Raw genomic sequence first — 25,221 nt, forward strand, 5'->3', positions numbered from 1 at the left:
CCTTGGCTGTTTGGGGCTGGAAGCGGGATTTTTAAAAATGCTGATTATCATGGGTGCACACAGGGCCTATTTAAAGGACAGCTGTATTTCCGTTTTCATACAGTTTGGGGAAGTGTGAACTGGGCATTATTTATTTATTGGATGTATTTGGCGGTTGGTACAAATATGTCTCAAAGTGAGTTAGAGTTATGAAAACATACATGATACAAAATTTAAAACACACCCAAAAGATAACTGACAAAAAGTACCCATCTTGGAATCACATAAAAATGACAAATCCTTTCCCATCCTACTAAACAGTGAACACAAGGATTGGATATCACCACATCCTGACACTCCAGTTAAGAGCCAAATGCCTGGGGAAAGTTCCTGAAAGTTGATAATGATGGTGCCAGGTGCATGTCTCTCTAAAAAGACCATTCCACAATTGGGGAACCACCACTGAAAAGGCCTGTTCTCATGTTGCTGTTTATTTAAGGGGGCACACAAAAAGGCCCTCAGATGATTAGGTATTAAGTATTGAAGTATTGATGTCATGGGCAGTGTAAGACTTTATATGTCAAGAGCAGCACTTTGAATTGGACCAGGAAGCTAACACATCCTATGCACTTGAACCAGGATCAGACCGCCTACTCCCAGTCAATTCTGGCCCCTGAATTCTGCACTAAGTGCAGTTTCTAAAAGCTCTTCAAAACGGCACTACATAGAGTGCACTGCAATAATCTAACCTAGAGGCAGCTCACATGTTAACCTAATTTCTCCCCCAACTCTAGCAGTGACAAAAGGAGCAACACAAGAGGAACTGCCAAACCATCCTGAACACTGATGAGAATATTTTCTGGTGGGCTACTTACACGGATAGGCCTTTCAAGATCTTTTCTTGTAAAGCGCATGACAATGAGTCCCAGCACAGTTAGACCATAGAATATCCAAACTGCAAAGCTAAAGTAGTTGATGAGGGTGTTGATGTCTCCGGGAATTATATAAATAATAGCTACTGCACCCTGAAAGCAGAAGAAATGCATTATGGAGAAGGCATTTTTTAAAAAACCTGCAGATTTCAGTGTTGGGTTTAGAGGCCTTTCAAAAGAATGGTCAATACTAATTGTGGCTATGATAACTGTTAGAAAACTAATTCAGACATGTTTATTTAGTCTCTCCACTGACTAAATTTGCAGCCCTACTGCATGGTTGCTTCATTATAATACAAGGCCTCCATTTGCATACAGACCCTTTTGCATACAGATAGGAAAGCTGTGTGCAATCACAGAGCTTTCAAAAGAGTTTTAATTACAGCGCCAGATTGCTGAGATGTGTTTGTTTTTATTTAAAGATTTAAGATCTTATATCAAAAGCTGGAGATGAAGTGGAGGGGGCGTTATAGAGGTGTATGCAATTGCATTTTCCTCCCTCACAGTATTACAACCCAGGGCCAGCCAATGAAGCTGAATGTCGAGAGACGCAGACAAAAGGAAGGGCTTGTTTACACAGCACATAATTAAAGTGTGGAATTTGACCTCACGGGAGTTGTGATGGCTGCCAACTTGGACAGGTTGGATATTAGACAAATTAATGGAGGATAAAAGCAGCATTGACTACTAGTCGTGACGGCTATGCCCTGCTCCCAATAACAGACGACAATGCTGGACTAGACAGGCCTTTGGTCTGATCCAGCAGGGGTCTTATGATGCTCTTCTGACACTTCAGAAATCATACTTACATAAAAGATAATAGCAGGTGCCGGAGTTAAGCGCTTGATGCTGATGTAAGAGAGCACCTTTAACATGTGTCCTTCACGACCAGCTACGTAAGCAAGCCTGAGAAGGTAAATTATTCTCATTAGAGAAGCCATTGTGACGAGCTGACCGAGAGCAAAGGATAACAAGACTTCTGCGCTTTTCATATTTTTGGTGATGCATTCAGAGAGCATTGCAGAATCTGTGTTTACCATGTCATGCAGTAATATGGGCTATGGAGAGTGTATGAGGAACTAGTTGCAATGGCTGTGGTTTGAGAAAAAACAAGATCCTGATTAAGTCCAATGTTAAAAGCATAAAAATCTGGGAAATGGAATGAGATCAGCACAACTGCCACATGCACTGTGAATAACAGGGTATGGGATTTACACCATCTGACATATACAGTACATCACTACTGTGCTTCCAATAAATGTGAGTGAATGTGCAGGTGTGATGTTAAATTTAAGCTGCTTTCCCCTCCCTCTATACCACCTTTCCTTGCACCACCTGCCAGCAACTGAGCAAAACTTGGAAATGTCAATGTGCCCTGTCTCCCGAGTGCCCCCAGGTTACTTTTAATGAGAGGATGGTGCAGACATGGGACCCATTCAGAATGACTGTGAAGTACTCCTTCACACAATGTATCACTAACATATCGAATTATTTATTCACATAATGCTGGGGCAGCTTCCACCATGAATTACTTGAAAATGATGGGAATAATTCAGAGGAAAACGAAAAATTCAGAGGCTCTGTACTTCTAATTAGCAGATGATTGGGGCAGCTGTCTGCAATATGACCTGCTTTTAAGTGTCACCTGGGCATTTGCCTGTTGGCAACTGTGATGCTCTTAACTCCAGGTACATATAAGTGCAATCTGGATTCAGGGCTGGGGGCACATCAAATTTAACCTAGGGCACACTAGAATTCCACATCAGAAAGTTTTGTTTTACCTTCCAGCAGTAAAGCAAGTCCCATTGGCTGCCCCGATGGTAGAAAAAGCCACAAAGAGAGGGACTATCCAGGAAGCAGGATAAAGAACCCTGTCTCCAAATGTCTGTGATGGAAGGAATTGAAATAATGCACATCTTTAAAACGTAGAGGTCAACCAACTGGACACATGACGATACAGCAGTAATTAAAGATACTTAATAAAAAGCTTGCACAACTTTTTAGAGAAGCAAATTTTCCCTTGTGTAACTTAAACCACTTCCACTCTTGTTTTGCCATTTGTGAACTGTACAGAAGTGAAAAGCAACACATTTTCCCACTTGGACTTACCACAGCAACAGCTGGAGACTGCAGAAGTTCTGTTGACGTCATAACCGTGAAATAGGATATATTGATCAGAACATAACAAACTGTGACCAGAGGGATTCCAATAACAATAGACAGTGGTAGATTTCTAGATAATATAAAGAGATATGCTATCAGTTACACACCCAAGCTTTTACACAATTAAAGATTAGTTGATTTACCATATAGGTTTCTGTATAAATTTGCATCTGAACAATTCTGAAGGGGGGAATTGTCAAATTTTAAATAATGAGCATTGTCTCTTATTTGAGTGACAATAACACATCTTCTAAGATGACATCTGCCACCCTATGGTCCTGATTAACACCCCCACCCCACCCAACTTCCAGCAATGATATTTGCATTGAGAACTTAAGAACACAAGATGAGTGGATGCACAAGCAGAGCCAGAGGAGGAGCTTCCTTCCTAATGCAAATAGCAGCTTGGGTGGGAGGGTCAGCAGGACAAAGCAGTGGGGGACGGTTGGGGGGGAAGCACCAGCCCCCGCCCCGCCCCCATGGATGCTATTCATTAACATTATAAAATACATGTATATTAATTACATTTGAACATTACATCTAGTTTGGCTTTAAACAGCTGTGTATTAAGACTTTTAATTTCACTCTGTTGTTGTTGGATGCAGGGCCAGCTCTACCACTAATGCAGATGCTGGTGGCCAGAGGCAGTTCCTCCTGGGTTCCCAGGCATTTCCCCCCTGGTGGAGGATAGAGCTGGGTGTGCCACACAGCCTCTCCCATCTTGGGTGGTTCTGAAGGTCACTGTCAGACTAAAACAGCCAATCTAGTCAGCTTCCGCAGGTGGCAACCATCTTGTCCTTTGCCTCAGGAAACAAAATGACTTGGAACAGATATACCGTACTTTTCTGTGTATAAGACTAGAGTTTTTTCACTTTAAAATAAGGTTACAAATCTAGGGGCATCTTACACACGGATAGTGCATATGCCCATTTTCTAAATTTGGGGTCCCCAAAAGTAGGGGGCATCTTATACATGGGGGCATCTTATACACGGAAAAATACAGTATTTTCTCCTGAGTGTATAGATGCAGTTCACTAACATGGGCCTGGTTTCAGAAAACAGCTTATTGGATTTTGTTGTTGCTTTGTGAAACTTTTTGCACACTACCTTAAGGAGGGCTGTACCCTGAATGGCAGTTCTGTCAGCTGATGCAGCATTTTTCTTACCTATAAGGATCTTTAAGTTCCTCTGTGATATAATTGAGTTGATTCCTGGAAGGGATGGGGGGAGGGGGGATAAGTACCAAAATGTTACTTTGCATCCTGCACATTCTTGGGAGGAAACCCTCTTGAACCCAGTGGAATTTAATTTCCAAATAAAAGAGTTATGGGATGTAAGTATTGGTGGCAATACATATTTTTAGTGAAATTATAATTCCCTTTCAACTACCAACAACAGCAACATGAGACATTTCACAGAGCCAAGTAGAAAATGTCCGATTTTGATTTGTGTCCTGCATTTGCACAGAAGCAACTGCCCAATATGGCTTTCAACAGTAATAGCAAATACCAATAAACAAGCAGGAATATATGCACCTGTTCTGTGCAAAAATAATCCTTTGCACATTAAAACATACATTAGATCAGCCTTTGGTAGCCTGATGCCCTGCATATAGCTATTCTGGACAAAAGGAAAAGCTTCTCAATTAGGTTTCTCTGTGACATGCTTTTTTCTATGTGCAGGGGTCTATTCTGAGGATTGAGTATGAAGGAGCTGCCATCTGCTATCTGAAATACTACAGCCCAGACACAGCCTTACCACTTCAGGAAAAAAATATGCCCTTAACAAATATGAGTCCTTCCTCCTTTTATAATACCTGGCATCCATTCACCTGCCGTATGAGAAGCAACAATCAAGACCAGACACACACACACCCCGACCTTTGGAAACATCTGGAGAGACCTACTGGATTAGAGATTTTATTGTGCCTATGAAGTAGTGCTTCTAGCCTTAAGAGGCTGTTAACTCCTTTTTCAAACAACCTAAGACTAGCTGCTATTGTTGGTGCCTTCCAAAGCCATCTCAGCTATTGGCCATCACTGCATCATGTGGTAGCAAGTTCCACTTGGTCTGCTTAGCTCTCCCCCCCAAAAGTGGGTGGGCTCTGTCTCCTTTCATGCCTACCAGGAAGTCACCATATGTTTATATTTAGTATTCCCTACCCTACACTATTTCCAGGTGTGATTCTTCAGCAAGACTTCAGGTGCCAATGCTTCCATGTTTGTTAAAGTGCAGTAAAGACAGATCAAAATAAGGCATGAACTGCTAATGACAGTCATAAAATTATATTACCATCCATCATAGGCCCAGAGTCCATTATAAAATGCAAGACTAATGGTACCCACAGAAAGCGGGGGACCATCAAACGAATTGTTGAAGTTCTTTGTATTTCCTGGGGGAGGGAAAGTGAAACATGTCATTTCTTGCAGCTGAGGAACTTGACTCAGAGTCCGTGAAAACTCCCACCCTGATAAATCTGTTTGCCTAAGATGCCACTGGACTCTTTGTGGTTTTGGTATCATATCCTCCAGATTCATTCCTCAGAGGAAAATAAGAGGGAAATTGATCACCCACCACTCAACTGACCCTCCTTGAACCCTTTTCCATTTTTGTGGTCCACCACCACTTCACCAGGGGAACTTGCCCATAGATTATTTTATGCTAGATGTTCAAACATATTGAAACGGAATGTGACTTTTTAGAAACTTGAGACTTATCTTTAATGTATGTCATAAACAGCTTTTAATTTATTTAAAAGGAAGGAAATATTAAAAATATCAATAAACTCGGGGCATGGATAAAAGAAACAGGTTCCCCCCCCAAAAAAAAAAAGAAAGCAAAAACAAAGCAAAGCAGTTGTATCAATCCCAGTCAACTGCTGCAGATACAAGATGATAGATAGATAGATAGATAGATAGATAGATAGATAGATAGATAGATAGATACTGCAACTAAGACTTCAACATAACATACCTTGGGCAAACAGAAAGCAAAAACAAAACAAAGCAGTTGTATCAATCCCAGTCAACTGCTGCAGATACATATAGATAGATAGATAGATAGATAGATAGATAGATAGATAGATACTGCAACTAAGACTCCAACATAACATACCTTGGGCTAGAAGAACAATCCCACTTACAATGATAATTATGACAATCACCATTTTAGCCGCAGCGAAAAAGTTCTGTACGTAGCTCGCCCACTTCACACTCAGGGCATTCACCAGAGTAATTGTAACTAAGAGAAAGGAAAGGATGGAAGGTTCACGAGAAATGTCACCTCAACAAATAAGCTTCTGGACCCCTGGAATCTGCCTTCCCAGTTCATTTTCCTGCCACTCAGAGTAGCCAATAATGGGCTAGATGGACCAATAATCTGACCAGCTGCGTTTCACTCATCATCATGTGCACTCTTTACAGGTAAGGTAAAGGTAAAGGAACCCTGGACGGTTAAGTCCAGTCAAAGACAACTATGGGGAGCAGCACTCATCTCACTTTCAGGCTGAGAGAGTCAGTGTTTGTCCAGAGACAGCTTTTCCAGGTCATGTGGCCAGCATGACTAAACCGCTTCTGGTGCAACGGGACACCGTGATGGAAACCAGAGTGCACAGAAACACCATTTACCTTCCCGCCGCAGCGGCACCTATTTATCTACTTGCCATGGCGTTGGCAGGAGCCATATATGTATTCCCAAGTTCCCAAAAGGGAGAGGGGAGTTTAACCTAGGCTTCACATGGGGTCAAGGCAGAGATGAAATTTGAACCAGGGACCTGTGATACCTAGCAGCGTCTATTCGCTTCTGTTGCGCAGCAGCTGCCTCCAGCTTGTGCCAAATTAACCCACAAATTTGCACCGGTGTAAAAGGAAGCCTATTCTTTGCCGTTATCTCTGTATGCATTTGGTTTTAGGTCGCTAACTCACCCTTCCAGCTACCTTTGTCTTCCTGATCAAAAGCCAAATACTCACCGAGGGCTGCTGTTGCCAGACACTTGATGACAACTGTGGGGGGGTCACAACCCGGATAAAATGGAGCCGCTGTGTACTCAGCAAAGCTGAGGCAAATAATGGCAAAGGAACTGGGCTTGATGACGATAAGACTTGTCCAGGAAAACAAATACGCAGGGATTGGGCCAAAGGCTTCCATGAGGTACGGATATTCTCCTCCTGATTTTGTTATCATTGTGCCAAGTTCAGCAAAACACAGTGCGCCTGAAGAAAGAAGTGGGAGTTTTCAAAATAACCTTCCGCTACCACTACCACTGACACAATCACCCATCTCCATTTCAATATGGCTTCTGGAGGACTCTATATGCACCTGGTCCTTCTAGCCTGTTTCAAGTCACCAGGGATTTTGTTCCTATTAAGTGCATAATTTTGTTATGGTATATGGAACTAGTCAACATTACTTTCAGCCAGTGAGTGCTTCTGTTGTGAGAAGATCATCTGGTCCCAACCAACTATAATTTTGAGTTGCTGGAGAAATGCTTTCCCCCCTCTCTCCCCCACAAGCACGATTGATTATTTTCATTTATAAACACTGTGCTTGTTCTCTCATTGTGTCTATTAGACACTGTCCATGACATCATCAGCGGGTGCCTTGGGACTCGGGGCATGGATAAAAGAAAAGCCAATGAAAAAAAAAGTTATTTTTAGAGCCAGTTATCACATATTTATTATGTTTATATTTATCTCATTCATCCTTTCCATTTTCTTCAATACATGCAAAAACCCTGTGAGGTAAGTCAGGCTAAGGGATGGTGACCAGTCCAAGATTACACAGAGAGCTTCATGGATGAATGGAGTTTTGAACCCTGAACACCCCCAATTCTAGTCTAACCATGACAACATGCTAGGATATGGTTGCCATATACTAAACATAGATCACTTGGTTCTTCATGACATGGTTATTTGCAAGAGAGGCCAGATGAAAAAAAGGAGCTTCAAAATACAGTGATACCTTGGTTCTTGAACTTAATCCGTACCGGGAATCCATTCAACTCTCGAAATCGTTCAAAAACCAAGGCACGGCTTCCAGTTGGCTGCAGGAGCTTCCGGCACTCAAGCAGAAGCCGCGTCGGACATTCAGCTTCCGAAAAACATTTGCAAACCAGAACACTTACTTCCAGGTTTGTGGCGTTCGGGAGCTGATTTGTTCAACAACTAAGCTGTTCGAGAACCAAGGTACCACTGTAATGTAATGTGTTAGCTTTGGCTAGTATTTCCCCCAAACAAATTGTTCACCTATATCTATATGCTAATTTCAAATGCAAAACTAGCAAATGAAAATTCATCTTTAAAGGGCTAAACAAAATAACACATAACAAGGAGCTTGTAATAAACTGGGGGCAGCGGGGGAGAGAATAAGTTGGAAAGAGCAGTAGTGATTTACCTAATGTAGCAAGCACTCCACAGGCTGCCCAGATGACTAAGCAGGGCCCAACTGCTCCAACATTAGCCAGAACAGACTTTGGAGAAACAAAGATTCCTGAACCAATCACTGTCCCAACAATGACACAGATTCCACTGAGCAGGCCCACCTGGGAAAAGAAATTGAGGTTAGGTGAATTCAACCGGAGTAGTTCTTTCAATCTTCTGCAGGCAGTATAATGAGGGTGGAGATGGATGGGGGACAGGAACATTGAAGCAGATGTTAACCCAAGAATATGTTAGGAAGGCTCCACTCTTATTGCAGAAACACTGCTTTAATACAACAGCTACTGCTATTTATCTTAAAGGGACCTCTAACAGTTAAGTCCAGTCGTGAACGACTCTGGGGTTGCAGCGCTCATCTCACTTTACAGGCTGAGGGAGCCGGCGTTTGTCTGCAGACAGTTTTTCTAGGTCATGCGGCCAGTACGACTAAGCCACTTCAGGCGCAATGGAACACCAAAACCAGAGCAGCACACAGAAACACTGTTTACCTTCCCGCCGTAGCGGTACCTATTAATTTACTTGCACTTTTTGGTGTGCTTTCAAACTCCTAGGTTGGCAGGAGCTGGGACCGAGCAATGGAAGCTCACCCTGTTGTGGTGATTCGAACTGCCAACCTTTTGATCGGCAAGCCCAAGGCTCAGTGGTTTAGACTACAGCACCACCCACGTCCCCCCATGTATGTTAGGGGGACCTTATTTTTCCAACAAACACATCTGTAGGCTCTACAGTTTATTATTATTTATTAATTGTACTTCTTGGTCACTTTTTAAATTAAAAGTGAAGTCAAAGCGACTTGGAATGTAACACAAAAATTAAAAGCAATATAAAACTAAAATGAAATAAAAAAAAATTCAGAAGCCTGAGCTCAGAGTTAAAGTCTATTCTGGGAATGGCCTTGGTAAGCCGCTCTAGGAGCCTTCTTCAGCTTGGAAGTGGGGTGAAAATGTTTTAAAAGAATTTTTAAAAATATAAAATGTTACTTGTTGCCTTGGCAAGGGTGACAAGAATGTGGAGGAATAAGCACTCAGTATTGACCATGACCATTTCTTAATATTCGGTGCCAAAGAAATACAGGGTCTGCTGTGCTGAGACTTTCAGCGCCATTAACAGGTGACACCAGGAACAACTTATGGTACAATGCAAACATTAACCAGATGTTCTGGGAAAAGAGGCTTTCCTTTTGTATTTCACTGAGCTCTGTGATTATCTCCACATTTAGCAAACAACACTCTACTAATTAACTCAGGTGTTAACATCACAGAGCATTTTACTTCCCCACTTGGGGCATTAAAGCTGGACCTGACTAGACTATTCCCTGTTTTGACAACAGGACATGTACCAAGTGCAACTGTGCCTCCTCTTGAGAGCGACGATGTGTTTATGGATGGAATTCTAAGTGTGGATGGGCAAATCTGTCAAATTTAGTTTCTCCCCCAGTTTCACATTTTCCCAGTATTAAATTCAGTTCTCCTTTACTGCAGCAGCAAAAACGTGTGAGGCAGCTGTTGCAAGTTACCAGTCTTTGCCGCCACAGCAAGCGCCGTCATTCTCCAGCGATTTGACTTCAACCCCAGAAGCACACTGGCATTGTCTCTTGAGACAGACGGATGCCACCAATTTTGCAAACATTTGGTATGAGAACTGAAATTCAAAATTCAGAGAAGTGTGAATTTTGAAGGATAACTGGTTCTATTCATGTCCTGGTTTGGGAACTGCAAATTACCGGTAGATAGGTCTGCATTCAAATGAAAGCTGGCCAAATTTCTACCTCATCCCTAATTCTATGCCTAATTATCCTCAGGGCAAAACAGTTAATTCCCATGTTTTGCACGGTGCATATTTTGCCGCAAATAAAATCCAACAAGGAGTTAAGCATACTTAAAACACATTACTTTCATAAATGCTGACTGTCTTGTAGTGTCTCAAGGTGAATACCATAAGCAAGGAATGGGGAATCAGATGTTCCTGGACTTCATTTCCCATCAGGCCCAACCAGCACAGCTGGAAATTGGGGGCCAATAACCTCCAAAGGGACACAAGCACCCCATTCCTGCCATAAACTACGCAGACACATAAGCATCCATGGGAAGGTATTAGGCCTAGGAGAGACACAATTTGGTTGAGGCCACCTGGTGTTCACTACCTCTTTGCATATGTGCAGCTCCTCTTAAGACTATTAATTCCAGAATCTAAAATTCCCTAACTATGCTATTGTGAGAGCACCATTTTAGGGAGGGACTGATTAAGGCAACTTTACTTGAGCATACACTAAACATTAAAAGCATCCCTGCCCTCCCAGAATCCTGGGAATGGTGCTTTAGCCCCTTACAGAGCTGCAATCCCCAGCATCCTAAACTATCTATGGTTCCCAGACTTCTGTGGAGGAAAATGTATTTTATATGTATGGTGTCTACACAGCCTCTGTCTGTGCAAAAGGGCCCAACAATTGCCACCTCAGACCTTCATTAAGTTTTAGGCAAGATCTCTAGATGCATCAGGACTGTGGTGCAGTGCTAGTGGGTCATAGTTAATCAGAGCAGTGATTTTTGCGTTGCTGCTGTGAGGGCCTCTTTTTGTAGTTTTAGTGGCTTTTAATTTCTATTGCTTAAACTATATCATTGAAAACTACTCTGGGATTGTATATGACGAAGCGTGGTTTAAGAATCACTACCTCTTTGCATATGTGCAGCTCCTCTTATGACTATTAATTCCAGAATCTAAAATTCCCTAACTATGACGAAGCGTGGTTTAAGAACGCAGTAAGTAAGTAAGTAAACAATAAAATGATTTTTACAACAGAACGGAATCTATATTTGAGATCTGGGAGGCTAAGAGCTTCTAGGACTGTTTCCAATGTAATATATTACAAGTCTTGCCTCTTTCTGTAGATTCATAGATTTGCTTTTCTTGATGGGCGTTTCATCAGGTTCTTGATTTGAACTTCGTTTTCTGATGCCTTCTTCATCCATTTTGCTTACTTGATGCTGATGTGCCTATTATATTAGTGAATCCTGCAAACAGCACAAAGTTAACTATGATTATATTATTTAAAAGTCTGTTTATCTCTTGACTTCAAAAAAGCAACGGGGGACCCATAGCGCTCTTACCTCACTCCGAGTTGGCTTTGTAATGTTATAGCATAATCCAATCTAAGTGTGGGACACTGTGATATCACCTCACTGGTCCTATGATCCCTGATTATCTAGATCACGTAGCCAGCAAGAAGAACCCTGTTTTGTGAAGCAGTGTACCTTTTGCTTCCACACTTACCTGTTATGGCTGAACTCATCTTGAATTTTGGTAGTATTCAACTTAAGTGGTACAAATGCCAATGCCTTGCGGCACTCAATTTTTTGAAATGACTGTTTGCCATTTTCATGACGATTAGGAGAAACGTAGGAGTAATATAAAGGTGGCTTATCTGCCTTGATGGGAGCTCAAAGGTTGGAAATGAATTTGCTGTACAAAACATGATTTGATGTTATGGATAACTTATTATCAGATGGTTTGCTGGCCACCAGTGATTAGATGACTTTGTTATCAGTTTGCTCATTTTATATTGTAAACTTTATAGCTGGTTTGATGGTTTAACATGTCCATTTGGTGTTCTGCATGTCTATAATTTGTTTCCTTGTTTTGCACTTGCAAAGAGAGAAATGGACATAATAAGCCCATTATGTGTTCTGAGGTCTTCCTCTCTTTGAATATATCTCACTGTATGACAAAATAGGGCAGATGGAAACGGTTTGGAGCAAAGGACCAGTGGGAGGAACAAGAGGAGACATGGGAGGGTGTGTGCATGTCTGTGTGTAAGATTTTTAGGCTTCTGGTGAAGATGGGGGTGTGGAGAGGAGGAATTGGGTACGGGATGTGGTGGAAAAGTGTCTGAATTTAACAAGAGCATCTGAGGAGGAGCAAGAAGAAAGAAAGACGTTAATCCATGGCCTCGTAAAGCAGGAGTATTGTCTCTTTTCTTTTCCTATTATTCTTTCCCTATAAGGTTATGTACTTCGTGTTTTATGCTGTAAACCGCCCTGTGATCTCTTGATGAAGGGCAGCAAATGAATGAACGAATGACTTGTTTAGCTCGGAGAAGAGAAGACCGAGGTTAAACTAGCAAGCCAGAGATTAAACTAACCCCTTTCCAGTCCCAGGAGGAGCGTCCGCACGACACACCTACACACTGCAGCCGACACACTAAGACGTCGCGTGACACACAGTCTGGAAAGCTATGCACTAGAATATAACGCAGAGGAGGAGCACAACACATTAAACTGACAAGGGAGAGAGGGCAGGGTTGTGGTCGCCCACAGGCAGTCACAACACAGGATGTGAGCAGCTTTCTTTGCTGGGCAGCAGTTCTAAAAACAAGAAAGGTGCCATTTTGGGGAAGCCAGAGGCATTGCTTGCTTATTTTTGGGAACCGTCATCACAAAGATGGAGAACGTGGCCTGTGGTCTGAGCTATCATCATGATCTGAGAAAAAATCCTTGGGAAGAAAGGTGGCCTCAGTGATGATGCCCCCGGCTCATGCCTTTTTAAAAAAAATTCTGAAGAAATAGAGGGGGGGCTGCCTTTGGATAAGGATAGGAAAAGGCAGGGGAAAATTCTTGCTGCACATACCTGGCTCTCTCCTCCAGTTGGTGTTGCTTCCTTCCCTGGAACTCAGCTAGACTCATGTTACTGAAGAATATATATACATATATATATATTGGGGGCAGGGGGGGATGGCTGCCAACTCCAGCTGCGGCATTTGAAAGTGCAATCCTAAACATGTCCACTCAGAAGCAACTCCTGTTGGATTCAGTGGGACTTACCCACAGATAAATTAAATTAGGATTGCAGGCAGTGTGCTGCACTGGTTAGAGCAGTGTGGTGCATTTGGGCCCACAGATGCATTTGCGAACTAGGGGAATTGCCACAGCCACTATGCACCGATGGCAAGCGTGGAAGAGAAGGCGTGGCCATCGCACACCTGGGCACACCTTCACACTTTCCCTTCATGGCCAGTGCCTAGGCTGGAAGGAAGTCTTACTTGTCTTTTAAACCAAATTGGTGGCAGCGGGGTGATCTTCTTGGAGAGTCCAGCTGGGGTGAAAAGCAGGGCAGTTCCCTCCCTGCTTACAATGGTTTTAAGATAAGGAACATCACTCATCCCAGAAAAACAATAACAACACACTATTAGGATTTGGTGGAGGAAGTCTTGTAATGGAGTCAACAGAAGGCTCTCCCACCCCAAGTCTAATTGCAGTGGGAGAGCCTTCTATGGACTCCACTGGAGTCAATAGGCCACACCCCTTGTAGGCTGAGGAGACCAGGGTCCAAATCCACACCCAGCCATGAAGTTCCTGGCTGACCTTGGGCAAGTTCCTAATTCACACACGAATCTGCCTCACAGGGGTTGTTGTGTGGGGACAGTGAGGGTCACGTATGTCACCTTAAGCTACCCTGAAAGGAAGGTGAGATGTAAAAAACAAAGCAAACTGGGGAATTGTGGTTTAATCTTATAGACTATAAACCAGGATAAGAACCAGGTTTACTTGACCAAGACTGCTGCGCCTGAATTGTTTTGAACAGTAAATGAAGAAAGAACAACAGAACACTTGGATGGATGGATACACCGAGTAATACAATGACAGTTCTAGCAAGTCTATTCCAAATACAGCAAATATTTATGCAAGTCTGTCTGTTAATATATATAAGCTTCTATGGTCAACTGATTTCAACAGGAGACTTTGCCACACTATTTCAGAAATTATTAAGGCAACCCTGAGGACGGTATTATGATCCCCATATTGCAAATATGGGAGCCTGGGGGCTGAGATAAGACCACATCTAGTATGTTCATAGGACTGAGATTTGAAAGAGGCACCCCCAGATTCACAGTAAGTCACTATGCATGGATTTTTATGCACACTTTGCTATACACATTACAAGGCTAGAGAACCGCATTTCAAAATTCCAAGAAGAGCAGATGTATTGAATTTCAGTTTGCTTATTGTTCCAGAAAGCTCAAACTAGGCAGGTTCATCTTTAAACGCAGACCAAATCTATTTCCTCCCCCATCCTCCTTCCCAATGAAGTGTGCATAGGATTTTAGGCTTAGATTTCAGATGCTCTGAACTGCACAGACAAATTTCACTGGCAAAGTTCCACACCAGTTGTTAACATTTCACATAGAAGGAAACATGTCAACATCAAGAACAGCCCATAAATTTGCTGGAGTCAGGGGCAATCCTCATAATTATCCCTGTGAATCTTTTCACATTTTCAGCCTGGAAGCGAGAGTGGCACTCACCGTGTTTCGTGGAGCTCTTGAGTCATCGAAACACCTTCCCTTCACTTATCTCCTCCTTCAGCAGACAATGCCCCCGACTCTAAAGCAGAATGCTGGGAAACAGCAGTCGCTTAAGTACAGAGGTTATAAACAAAGGTAATGATTAAACTAGAATGCTTCCAAGAAACATTAAGAGCCCAATTAATTTATCGGCCAAAAAAAAAAAAAAAAAAAAGGTAGAGTTTTTGGTTCCATTTTGATGTTTCTCTCCCCCCACACACAAACCCTGCATCTTGCAGTTTGCACAAGCACTGAAGTATTTGACAGTGCGGCACTCATGGAGCAAGGCGCCAGCAAATTGCAGGTTGCCGTAATTTTATAAGATATCAAGGTCTTCATGCATGATTAAAAAACAAAAGCAAAACCCACTGAACTTGGGGAAGGGATCATTTGGCATTTCCCAAGACTACAGCTGCAGCTCAGGGCAGACAGGGGCTTCTCAGAGACTCTGAGGCAGTATTGGAGAGCAGTCATTATCCGCATGGTATGCATTTGGCCAGGGCAGCCCCAAGACATTATGCTGCCCAGCGGGAAGGACAACATGGCACATAGAGGAACTGGATGAACTGGCAGCTGGGTTTTATTTCAGCCCTGGCAATGGGACAGCCCCCTCCTCCACCCCCCCTTCAGGGCAGCAGGCTGGCTTAAGGGCCACAAGGCAGGATGTCCAGAACACAGAGCTCTGTTCAACCTTGAGGCTGCCCTCTGTCTCCCAACATTGGCTCCCATCAGGTGGCTGCCATATTCTATCTACTGGTAGGGCCAGTCCTGCATTTCATAGCTATTTGGCCCTATTTACCACCCACACACACTTTCCTTAACAAACAATCAGTCCCCCAAAGCCTATCAGAATAAAACCATCCTCACCTGCCGGCAAAAGAGAAAGGAGCTTCTCGTGGAAGGAAGTGTGGCTGGGTACAGAGAACCAGTTTGGGCAGAATGAATCTGCTTTGGTGCGATTGTCTTGGGTATGTGTTAGGTTGGCCCATGGGAACATTTATTCTCCCCCCACCCCCATGAGATCAGGATATAATTTGAGATGAAATATATACAGTGGTACCTCGGGTTACATACGCTTCAGGTTACATACGCTTCAGGTTACATACGCTTCAGGTTACACACTCCGCTAACCCAGAAATAGTACCTCAGGTTAAGAACTTTGCTTCAGGATGAGAACAGAAATCGTGCTCTGGTGGTGCGGCAGCAGCAGGAGGCCCCATTAGCTAAAGTGGTGCTTCAGGTTAAGAACAGTTTCAGGTTAAGTACGGACCTCCAGAATGAATCAAGTACTTAACCCAAGGTGCCACTGTATATAATCAAAGCGAAGTGCATGGGACAGATGCCAATATATCACAATACTTTGCTTTCATTGTTCTAGTTTGTTTGTTTGTTTTAAAAAAATATTATTTCTTCACTATTCTTAGGGTTCAAACACATCTGGCAATGTTAGTCCTATGGCATGGATTATATGAACCAGGAATGGCATGGTTAATGTTTGGTCTCCTTGGTATTTACAGCACAAGCATGCTCCTCTTTAGGCATCCCTCTTTAGATCCGTTGCTGCGTTAGCAACATCTCAAAGCTGCTTCGCGAGACTCACAGGAGTCCATCTAGTCACAGCTAGACTGTAGGAGTCGTTTAAAAATATTGCTCCCTCCCTTCAAGGACACTCCTATCTCAGTTTCATCTCTTCACTGCCTGTTTCCTGCCTTTAATCCCAGGTTACTGTTTGATGTACTGTAAAAGCCTCTTCCTTTTGCTAGCTGTGCTCTGAAATAACTAGACCATACCCAGGGGTTTCAGAGGAACAACCCAGGGGTGAGAGAAAAATCCTAATGTGAGACTGCTTATTTTGCACTTCCTGAACCAATACATAAACTAAAACCCAGGCATTATTATTTTTTAAAACACACACACACTTATGTGGATTTTGCAATGCAGCCATCCAATCAGAAATCATGTGAAAAAGTATATATTAGGCAAAAATCACATATAAGAAGTGTCTATTACCCACATCATCATGGCTGTCTATGTTCTGGAGTTCTCCAGGTGTCTTGGCCATCTAGTTGGGGAGGTGGTGTGAATCACTGCACAAGTGCCAGGACAATCACCTCCCCCTTCAGCCCCTCCAGGGAGGCTTCATAAGGGGCAAGAGGCTATCTGCTCACCCTGTTCACCAGAGGGCAGTGCCATACGCACCATGGTGAGCCTGACAAGCAGAATTGTTTGAGCCTGCTGGCAAACAAAAACATCAGACTCTCATATTTGCAACTCGGGTGTCCAGGTTGGTTCTTATCCATGGGATACTGGTGAGCAGCCAGCTTTTTAACTAGGAAATCTCTGTGCCAGAATATAAAGCTATTGCAAACGTGCAAAAAGGAAAAGCTGTACAGGATTTCACAATACATAAAGGAACACTGCTCTGAGGCCTAAATTGAGTAGTAAAGACAATCTGTTACAAAGTTCTGTTGTATTGATGTATTTCTTTGAATTTTAGCTTCTGGTGTTATGCTGATTTTTTTTTTAATGATTTTATTCTGTTTAATGTACACCATTTAGAGACGTTGCATATTCATATGTACATAAATCTTATTAATGATATATTAATCAATGCTGTAATGTGGAACATAGCTGAAAATTGCCTGGGAGCTCAACACAAGGTGCCTTTCAGCAGCGGCTTGATGTGCTGGGAGATGTATGCTCCGGGGGGGGGGGGGGCAGACACAGTTGATAACCTGCAGGCACCAGGTAAACATTATGCTTTCAAAAATGTTTTCCCTTGCTCAATCCCTTCCTGCAGATAAACTTGGGAGAATCGCCCTCTTCCGAGCTTTGCTTTGCAGGAGACAAAGCTTCCCAAGTTGCATTCTGCACATATTTAGCATTCTTGTTGTTCAGAGAGTCCTTATAGTTTCAGAGGCAGCTGAAGATACCCAGGCTACCCAGATGTTGTTGTTGGTTTTTCTTTACCTTAAAGTGGTCAATGATGCTATGCAGGAACGGGGTTGGTTAATGTGAAGCTCACAGATGTATGTTTGCAGTTTGACTTACTTAGCTGCACACCTGTGGTCTCTTGACTATTTGACTAACTAAATTTCCGCACTGGATGCAGGAAGGGATGTGATAAGATAACTGATTATTTGACAACTGTATTTAAGTTGATTGAATGTTTTGTATGCTGCTGGTGAGAGACGCGGGTGGCGCTGTGGGTTAAACCACAGAGCCTAGGACTTGCTGATCAGAAGGTCGGCAGTTCGAATCCCCGCGATGGGGTGAGCTCCCGTTGCTCAGTCCCTGCTCCTGCCAACCTAGCAGTTCGAAAGCACGTCAAAGTGCAAGTAGATAAATAGGTACCGCTCCAGCGGGAAGGTAAATAGAGTTTCTATGTGCTGCTCTGGTTCACCAGAAATGGCTTAGTCATGCTGGCCACATGACCCGGAAGCTGTACGCCGGCTCCCTTGGCCAGTAAAGCGAGATGAGCACCGCAACCCCAGAGTCGGTCACGACTGAACCTAATGGTCAGGGGTCCCTTTACCTTTACCTTATGCTGCTGGTGAGGAGTGATGGCTTGCAGTTTTTGACTGTTATGTTTTTAAAATTAAAACTAAGCAAAGATATTGCGGACAACCTTTTATTTCTACGCTCCAGTCGCTGTGCACACTCTGTGTTGGCGAAAAAGTCCAGCAGTTGTTAGACTCCAGCTCCTATCACCCCTGATTATTGGCCATGCTAGCTGCAGCTGTTGGGAGTCGAGTCCAACAGTATGTGGAGGGCTGTCAAAGTTTCTCACCCCAGCCCTGAATTTTTAAAATGCCTCCAGTGTTGACATTCATACACTTTTCTGAAGAGACGTTCAGAACTTCTATCTGTATTTTAATTCGTCTTCTTTATCTGTGTGTCCAGAACTAAAGTTAAATAAAATGGGTTGGAGGCTGCCTAGTTCTTAGAGCTAGGGAAGCCCAACAATAAAGCTTGGCTTTGCAAAGGTGAAATGTAAAAGGAATATTAGAGTCCCTGTCTATAGCTCAAGGACAATTTTAATTCATTCATACGCACTTTGGACTCCCCCCAGAGCTAATCCTTGAGCATAATGAGAATGAATTTCAACATTCTGAGATAGGCACAACATGTTCAAAGCAATATTTCCTTATAACTCTATGGTCTATTGCAAGCAATTACATTAGTCAGGAATGGAATAAATAGTTCTTGAACACAAAATGACAACACACCCAGATTGTAGTAGCTACCTGCTCTGAACTTACACAGTTGAGCTATAAAGGCAGCACCGATGCCAACAAGCACTGAGTCAAGCCAGTATCTTGCTAATTTCTCAAGGTAAAGTGCACAATGAGCTATTGCCAATCAGCATAATAATTTTTAAAAAGTTACCTCCGTGTAAGTCCTACACACAGTTTAGCAATCTAACCTATGGAATTCGCTTCCACAAGACGCACTGTTGTACACCAATTTAGTTTCGGCATGGGACTAGGCAAAAGATAAGGCTAATCAGTTGCTACTAATCATGGTGACGAGTCATGGTGACCTCCAGCATGAGAGGCAACAGCTTCAGAATCCCAGTCGCTGGAGAACACGATTGGGAAGGAGATGATCTCCCCTCACCTCCTGCTTGTGTGCTCCCCAGAAACATCAAGTTGTGCCCTGTAGGAACAGAATGCCAGACTAGCTAGGCCTTTGGTCCTATCCAGCAGGACTCATCCTCTATGCTTTCAAGAATTTCCAGGCACTAACTGCAAGTGGGCTTGCTGTCTCAAGTTGTGTGTGCTGCATCTTGGCTCTATTGTCTGAGCCATCTGCTTACAGGAAGGCCCTGCAGCCCTATGGCTTCTTCTGCTGTTGCTGCTGGGAGACCACTACTGTCTCTGCTCCCCTCCCTCACAAGCCACCTCTGCACAGAGGACTGTCCTCCAACAGCCTTCCAAACAGAGGACACCAAAGTGTGTCTGTCCTTCAAAGCAGACCATCCTCTGGCAGCGCTTCAAACACCCACCTGTCCTTTGTAGAGTAAGACATACGTACAGTCCACCTTAGGGAATGAGTGGGATCACTTTAAGAGAACCGATTTGAGAGGGAGAGCTTGCTGGGCTCTTACAGCAGAAACAAAGAAGCAGAAAGAGTTGCGTGGCACCTAAAAGAGAAGGAAGCATGGCAGATTTTTTTCATGGAGCAGAGCCTAGTTGGGCAGATGCATTAAATGTTGGGAGATTCTGGAGCCAAAAAACCATGCCCTACAAGAGATAGAGACATTTCTGTGCAAGAGCTCAGAAGCCCATTTATCTCAAATGGTCTCTGTGCTTATTTTGTATACATTTCAGCTTTGCATCAATTTGTCACAAGTCTGTCCCACTGTTTAAAATTTAATTTAGTTCTCTGAGCCCTTCTATAGATATCTAGGTCAACTGAGGACAACAGATTGTACTTCTGATGAATGAACAATATTCCAATCTCTTCTGCCATGTGGTTTTTTTAAAGACTTCACAACACTCCCATTTCAAGAGGGTAGGTGCTGAAGTTTTGATTAAAGTGCAAGGAGCAAAAGTCACAGCCCATAAGGATATCATGGGAAATAAAGCAAGAGAAGAGGGTGTGAGCTATAGCAGGGAGAGCTTTGGTCATAATACTCCCGTCATGTGAGGACAATTAACAGATACCTGCTGGAAGAGGTGCACGGTTTGTTTATATTTATATAAACAGGCGTTTAAAAAACAAAAATAGTGGTTTGTACCAGAATTACCCACTGCCTTCTCTGCCCTATTGCTGTGTCATTGCTTCACCTGGCTTCACTCTTACAAGGGAGTATGAAACCAATGTTAAAACAATGCTCCCACCATTTAAATCAGGGCTGCGTTCTCTTCCAGACAACCTTCAGAAGGTCACATGCCAAAAGCTGGCGGGGGGCAGGCTATAGGGAAAAGTGGGTGGAGCAATCCATGCAAATTTTACTTCATACAGTAGGTTCGTTTCTGCACATCCCCTCTCTATCCCATCAAGCGAAGCAAAAGGGTCCAAGGGCACAATCCAGCCCAACAAAAACACTCCAGGGGGTGAAGCAGGACCAGTAAGGGGTGGAGCCTGGAAAGAGTTCAGAGGGCCAGAGAGAGAGAGCTGAAGGGCCAAACATTTGGCCCCTGGGCTTTCCCACCCCTGGCCTAATACTTCATGGGAAATCAAAGGTTTTAAAAGAGGCTTGAAAGAAAAGGACAAGTACCATGTTTTAAATGATCTGGTACCCCTGCTTTTTTACACTAAATTGTCCCAGATTATATGCACATGCAAAGCTATCTTACCCTGATTCAGGCCACCTGGCCAAGTACTGCATACTCTGATCAGCAGCAGCAGCAGCTCTCCAGAAAATGTCTTTCCCATCACCAGCTCCCAAACCCTTTTAGCTAAAACGCCAAGGGCTGAACTGGGAACATTGGCACACAAAGCAGGTGGCTCTGTCACTCATTTATTATATTTATCGGCAGTATTTATAGCCCCCTCCTCATTTAATGTTCTCAATCCCAGAGCAGGGAATAAAGTAATAAAAACAAATGGGGGGGGAGCAATGGATGTACAAAAATTACAAAATCGTATAAACAGGACCAATGAACAACTGAACCATTATATCATGAGCAAAACGGCAGCAACAAAAATTAATCGTTTCAATTTAACCAAATACCTAGGTAAAAACAAACACAACATTTGAGCAGATTATAGAACCAAGGGGTCTTAGCAATGGTTCCCACCTGCTATTTCCCTTGTGGCAGCAGCCCCCTCCCTCCCTCCCTCTTCCACACAGAGGCCCCCACCCTGTGCCAACTAACTCTCTGTGGGTTTTGAGTTGCTTAGCATATTTCAGTATGCCCCTCCACCAATCCCTCCCTGTTCTCATCCTAAGGGGCATAAAGGCCACAAGCATCCATGCCAAAAAAAGAATCCCACAAAAAAACTCCCCTCCCTTCTCCATAGTAGCAGCAGAGCAAACCCCACAGTGGGTGTTTCTCCCCCCAGTCCTCAGGTCCAGCAAGGCTACCATTTGCAAGGAAGATTTGCTCCCAGTGCCTCCCACCCCCCAATTTCTCTTCTCTTTACCTGCTGACACAGGTAGACCTCAAGGAGTTGCAGTCTGGGGAGCGGGTCTGTGCCACCACTCCTTAAATAGGGAAGCTGTCAGCTGTAAGTCAGTCAATAATCCACAGCTGTTGTTCCTCTCCTCTTCCTAGTCCTGAGAAAATTTATTGGGCGGGGGGGGGGGGCTACCAGGGAGGGCTCTGCAGGTGGATTTGCTGGCCTTTCCCAATCTCCTTGCCAGTCAGACCGTATTCAGGGACCTCAAAGTGACTTAACAAAAATGAACTTTAAAAAAAAAATATTAAAGCAACCTAAAATGCATCAGTTTTATCTATCTATCTATCTATCTATCTATCTATCTATCTACGGTATCTATCTATATCTATCTATCTATCTATCTATCTATCTATCTATCTATCTATCTATCTATGTATCTATGAGCAGCTCCAACCCCACCCAACTGAAAGATAAGCAGAATCTTAAGGTCTGGAGGCTGGGGTGAATAATATTATTTGCCTGGCACCTAAAAACAGATAAGAGATGGTGCCTGGCCTCACTCCCTGGAAAGTGTGTTCTATAAATGGGGAGCCACCACTGAGAAGGCCTGTTCTCCAGTTGCCCACTTTCTGCACCTATCTCAGAGGGGGCACACAGAAAGGGGCCTCAAATGAGTGATTCTTCTTCTTTTTACCTCACTCATCTGGCTGGGTTTCCCCAGCTACTCTGGGCGGCTCCCAACAGAATATTTAAAACACGATAAAACATCAAACAGTAAAAACTTCCCTAAACAGGGTTGCCTTCAGATGTCTTCTAAAAGTCAGATAGTTGTTTATTTCCTTAACAACTGATGGGAGGGCGTTCCACAGGGCGGGCACCACTACCGAGAAGGCCCTGTGCCTGGTTCCCTGTAACTTCACTTCTCGCAGTGAGGGAACCACCAGAAGGCCCTCGGCGCTGGACCTCAGTGTCCAGGCTGAACGATGGGGGTGGAGACACTCCTTCAGGTATACTGGACTGAGGCCGTTTAGGGCTTTAAAGGTCAGCACCAGCACTTTGAATTGTGCTTGGAAACGTATTGGGAGACAACGTAGGTCTTTCAGGACTGGTGTTATATGAGGGTTGCTTCATGTGAGGAGAGGGGTCTTCGTTTAAGGCTTTATAGGTCAAAACCCCAGCAAACTGTGCCCAGAAACTAATTGGTAGTGAGGATTGCTGTGATATACCCAGAGATCTCTTTGGGTCTGCCCTTGTAGCCTGCCTTGACCTGGCTCACTGAGGGGGTGGGCGGACAACCCCCTTCCCTCCAGCACAGGATAATGAGTAGTGGAAATAAAACAATTAATCCAATAAACAGTGGGTGTCAGGGGAGAAGAACAAATCTCTTAGGGCAACAGAGTTATCGCCTGTTTCTTGTCCTGAGGTTCAGACTGGGCTTGGGATGGGATTGCTAATTAGGCAATCTTGCCCCCCCCCCCAATGCAAATTCCAGTCATGTCTCTGCCTTTTAATCCAGCAGGAGTTTTTTAATTATGCATCAGAGGAAAGGCGGTCCTGCAATGCAGTCCCAGACTCCAGCTTGCTAATTGCAGCCTGTTCTTCCCTCATTTGTCACTGAGGCTTCAAAGGAAAACAAAGAAGCTGGTAATTTACCTTCTCCAGGCAAATGAGTGCAAAGCCCTGGGTGTTTTGTTTTTGCAGGCAGGGTTATTTGCTGCTGTTGTTTGGCCACTGGCTTGCTTGCCCAGGGAGTTAAAGGGCTCATTCTCACCTTAAAGGTATAAATCAAGTTTTGTTTTTTTTTTAAAAAAAGGATTCACAAAAGACTCTTGGCTCTTGCCAGGCACCACTTACTGCTTGCCACTCTCTTACTCAGCCTCCCCCGCATTTTTCTGCTTCTTTCTCAAGGGAAGAACTGGTGAGGATCTTTTTTTATTCAAGCCCTGAAACTCTGTACCCATCAGAGATGCCGTTTAACTGCTGAATTGGTAAGATTAATCAAATAAAAAGGTGTCCTTGATTAACTTGGCTGATTTGTAAATATGTATCTGTGTCTGAACGCCCGCCTATATATCGATCTGGGAGAGTGCTGCCCAGTTGTTCCCTAACAATTAATATAATTGAATAATTTTCAAGCAAAACATTATCCCATTATTTCTTCCCTCAGGCCCCCTCGCTTCACCATTGTGGTCACAAGTACAGTGGTACCTCAGGTTAAGTACTTAATTCGTTCCAGAGGTCCGTACTTAACCTGAAACTGTTCTTAACCTGAAGCACCACTTTAGCTAATAGGGCCTCCCGCTGCCGCCGCGCCACAGGAGCACAATTTCTGTTCTCATCCTGAAGCAAAGTTCTTAACCCAAGGTACTATTTCTGGATTAGCGGAGTCTGTAACCTGAAGCGTATGTAACCCGAGGTACCACTGTAATCACATCCCCATTGCTGCTGTGCTGTTGAGGAACTAGATTCAGGGATGGTGGAGAAAGAAACCTTCTGAGGCTTTGACATCTTTCTGAGGATGCTGGTATAATCATTGCAGCAAGGATAGCTTAGATGGTGGAACATGAGTCTCTTACTTTCAGGGTCTTGAATTTGAGCCCCACATCGGGCAAAGAGATCTTCTGCATTGGAGGTGCTTGGACTAGATGACCCTTGAGGTCCCTTCCAATTCTATGATTGTTAAATCTATTACCCAGCAGGTCCCAGGGCAGTTTGCAACAATTGTCTAAGCCAGAAATGTAGGTTGCAGTCCCACATACACTTTCCTGGACGTGACTCCCATTAAAGCCAATGAGACCTACTTCTGAGTAGACATGCAGGCCTTGCATGCAGGTCACAAATTCAATTCCCACTGGCATCTCTAGGAAGGGCTGGGGGAAGCCCCTGCCTGAAACCCTAGATGGCTGCTTCCAGTCTGTGTGTAGACAGAACTGGGCTAGACAGGCTATATGATCTGGTTGAGTATAATAAAATTTATACATTGCTTGATTGCAAAAAAGAAAAAGAAGTAAAAACCACCCCGCCCTCAAAGCAATTTACAAAAACACACACAATAAAATCAAGAAAAACTCGTAACGATACTTTAAAACACACAGAAGTTAAAATACTAAAACAGATAAAAATTACCTGCACTTTCTAAGCATGTTTTTAGAAGGTGCCAAAGAGCACAGTGAAGGTTCCTGCTTTTATATCAGTAGGCAAAGCAGTTGCAGAGTTTGGGTGTTGCCACATTAAACAACTGAGTTGTTACTAATGCAGAATGAGTATTATGTGTCACTTGTAGTAGTGCCAATTCTGCTTACTG

General features: G+C 43.5%; 1 protein-coding gene across 4 annotated transcripts in view; it reads right to left on the reverse strand.

The window, feature by feature from the left end:
• The window catches only part of SLC7A9 (solute carrier family 7 member 9), a 51,341-nt gene extending 32,040 nt beyond the window's left edge, over positions 1 to 19,301 (reverse strand). The window contains exons 1-12 of one of the 4 annotated variants that reach the window (XM_079988095.1): positions 19,236 to 19,301; positions 14,808 to 14,899; positions 11,386 to 11,520; positions 8,466 to 8,613; positions 7,043 to 7,285; positions 6,189 to 6,314; positions 5,367 to 5,466; positions 4,241 to 4,285; positions 3,021 to 3,144; positions 2,693 to 2,796; positions 1,721 to 1,817; positions 855 to 1,004 (exon numbers count right to left, since the gene is read on the reverse strand). In XM_079988095.1, the coding sequence (XP_079844221.1) occupies positions 855 to 1,004; positions 1,721 to 1,817; positions 2,693 to 2,796; positions 3,021 to 3,144; positions 4,241 to 4,285; positions 5,367 to 5,466; positions 6,189 to 6,314; positions 7,043 to 7,285; positions 8,466 to 8,613; positions 11,386 to 11,478 (1,230 nt within the window). In that variant the 5' untranslated portion in view covers positions 11,479 to 11,520; positions 14,808 to 14,899; positions 19,236 to 19,301. Of the gene's footprint in view, positions 1 to 854; positions 1,005 to 1,720; positions 1,818 to 2,692; positions 2,797 to 3,020; positions 3,145 to 4,240; positions 4,286 to 5,366; positions 5,467 to 6,188; positions 6,315 to 7,042; positions 7,286 to 8,465; positions 8,731 to 11,385; positions 11,521 to 14,807; positions 14,965 to 19,235 lie in introns of those variants that run through there. The other 3 variants (XM_079988097.1, XM_079988094.1, XM_079988096.1) reach the window with 3 other exon arrangements.
• Between the last annotated feature and the right edge of the window lie 5,920 nt (positions 19,302 to 25,221).

This window comes from Podarcis cretensis (genome assembly GCF_951804945.1).
Source record: "Podarcis cretensis genome assembly, chromosome: 8".
Classification (NCBI taxonomy): Eukaryota; Metazoa; Chordata; class Lepidosauria; order Squamata; family Lacertidae; genus Podarcis; species Podarcis cretensis.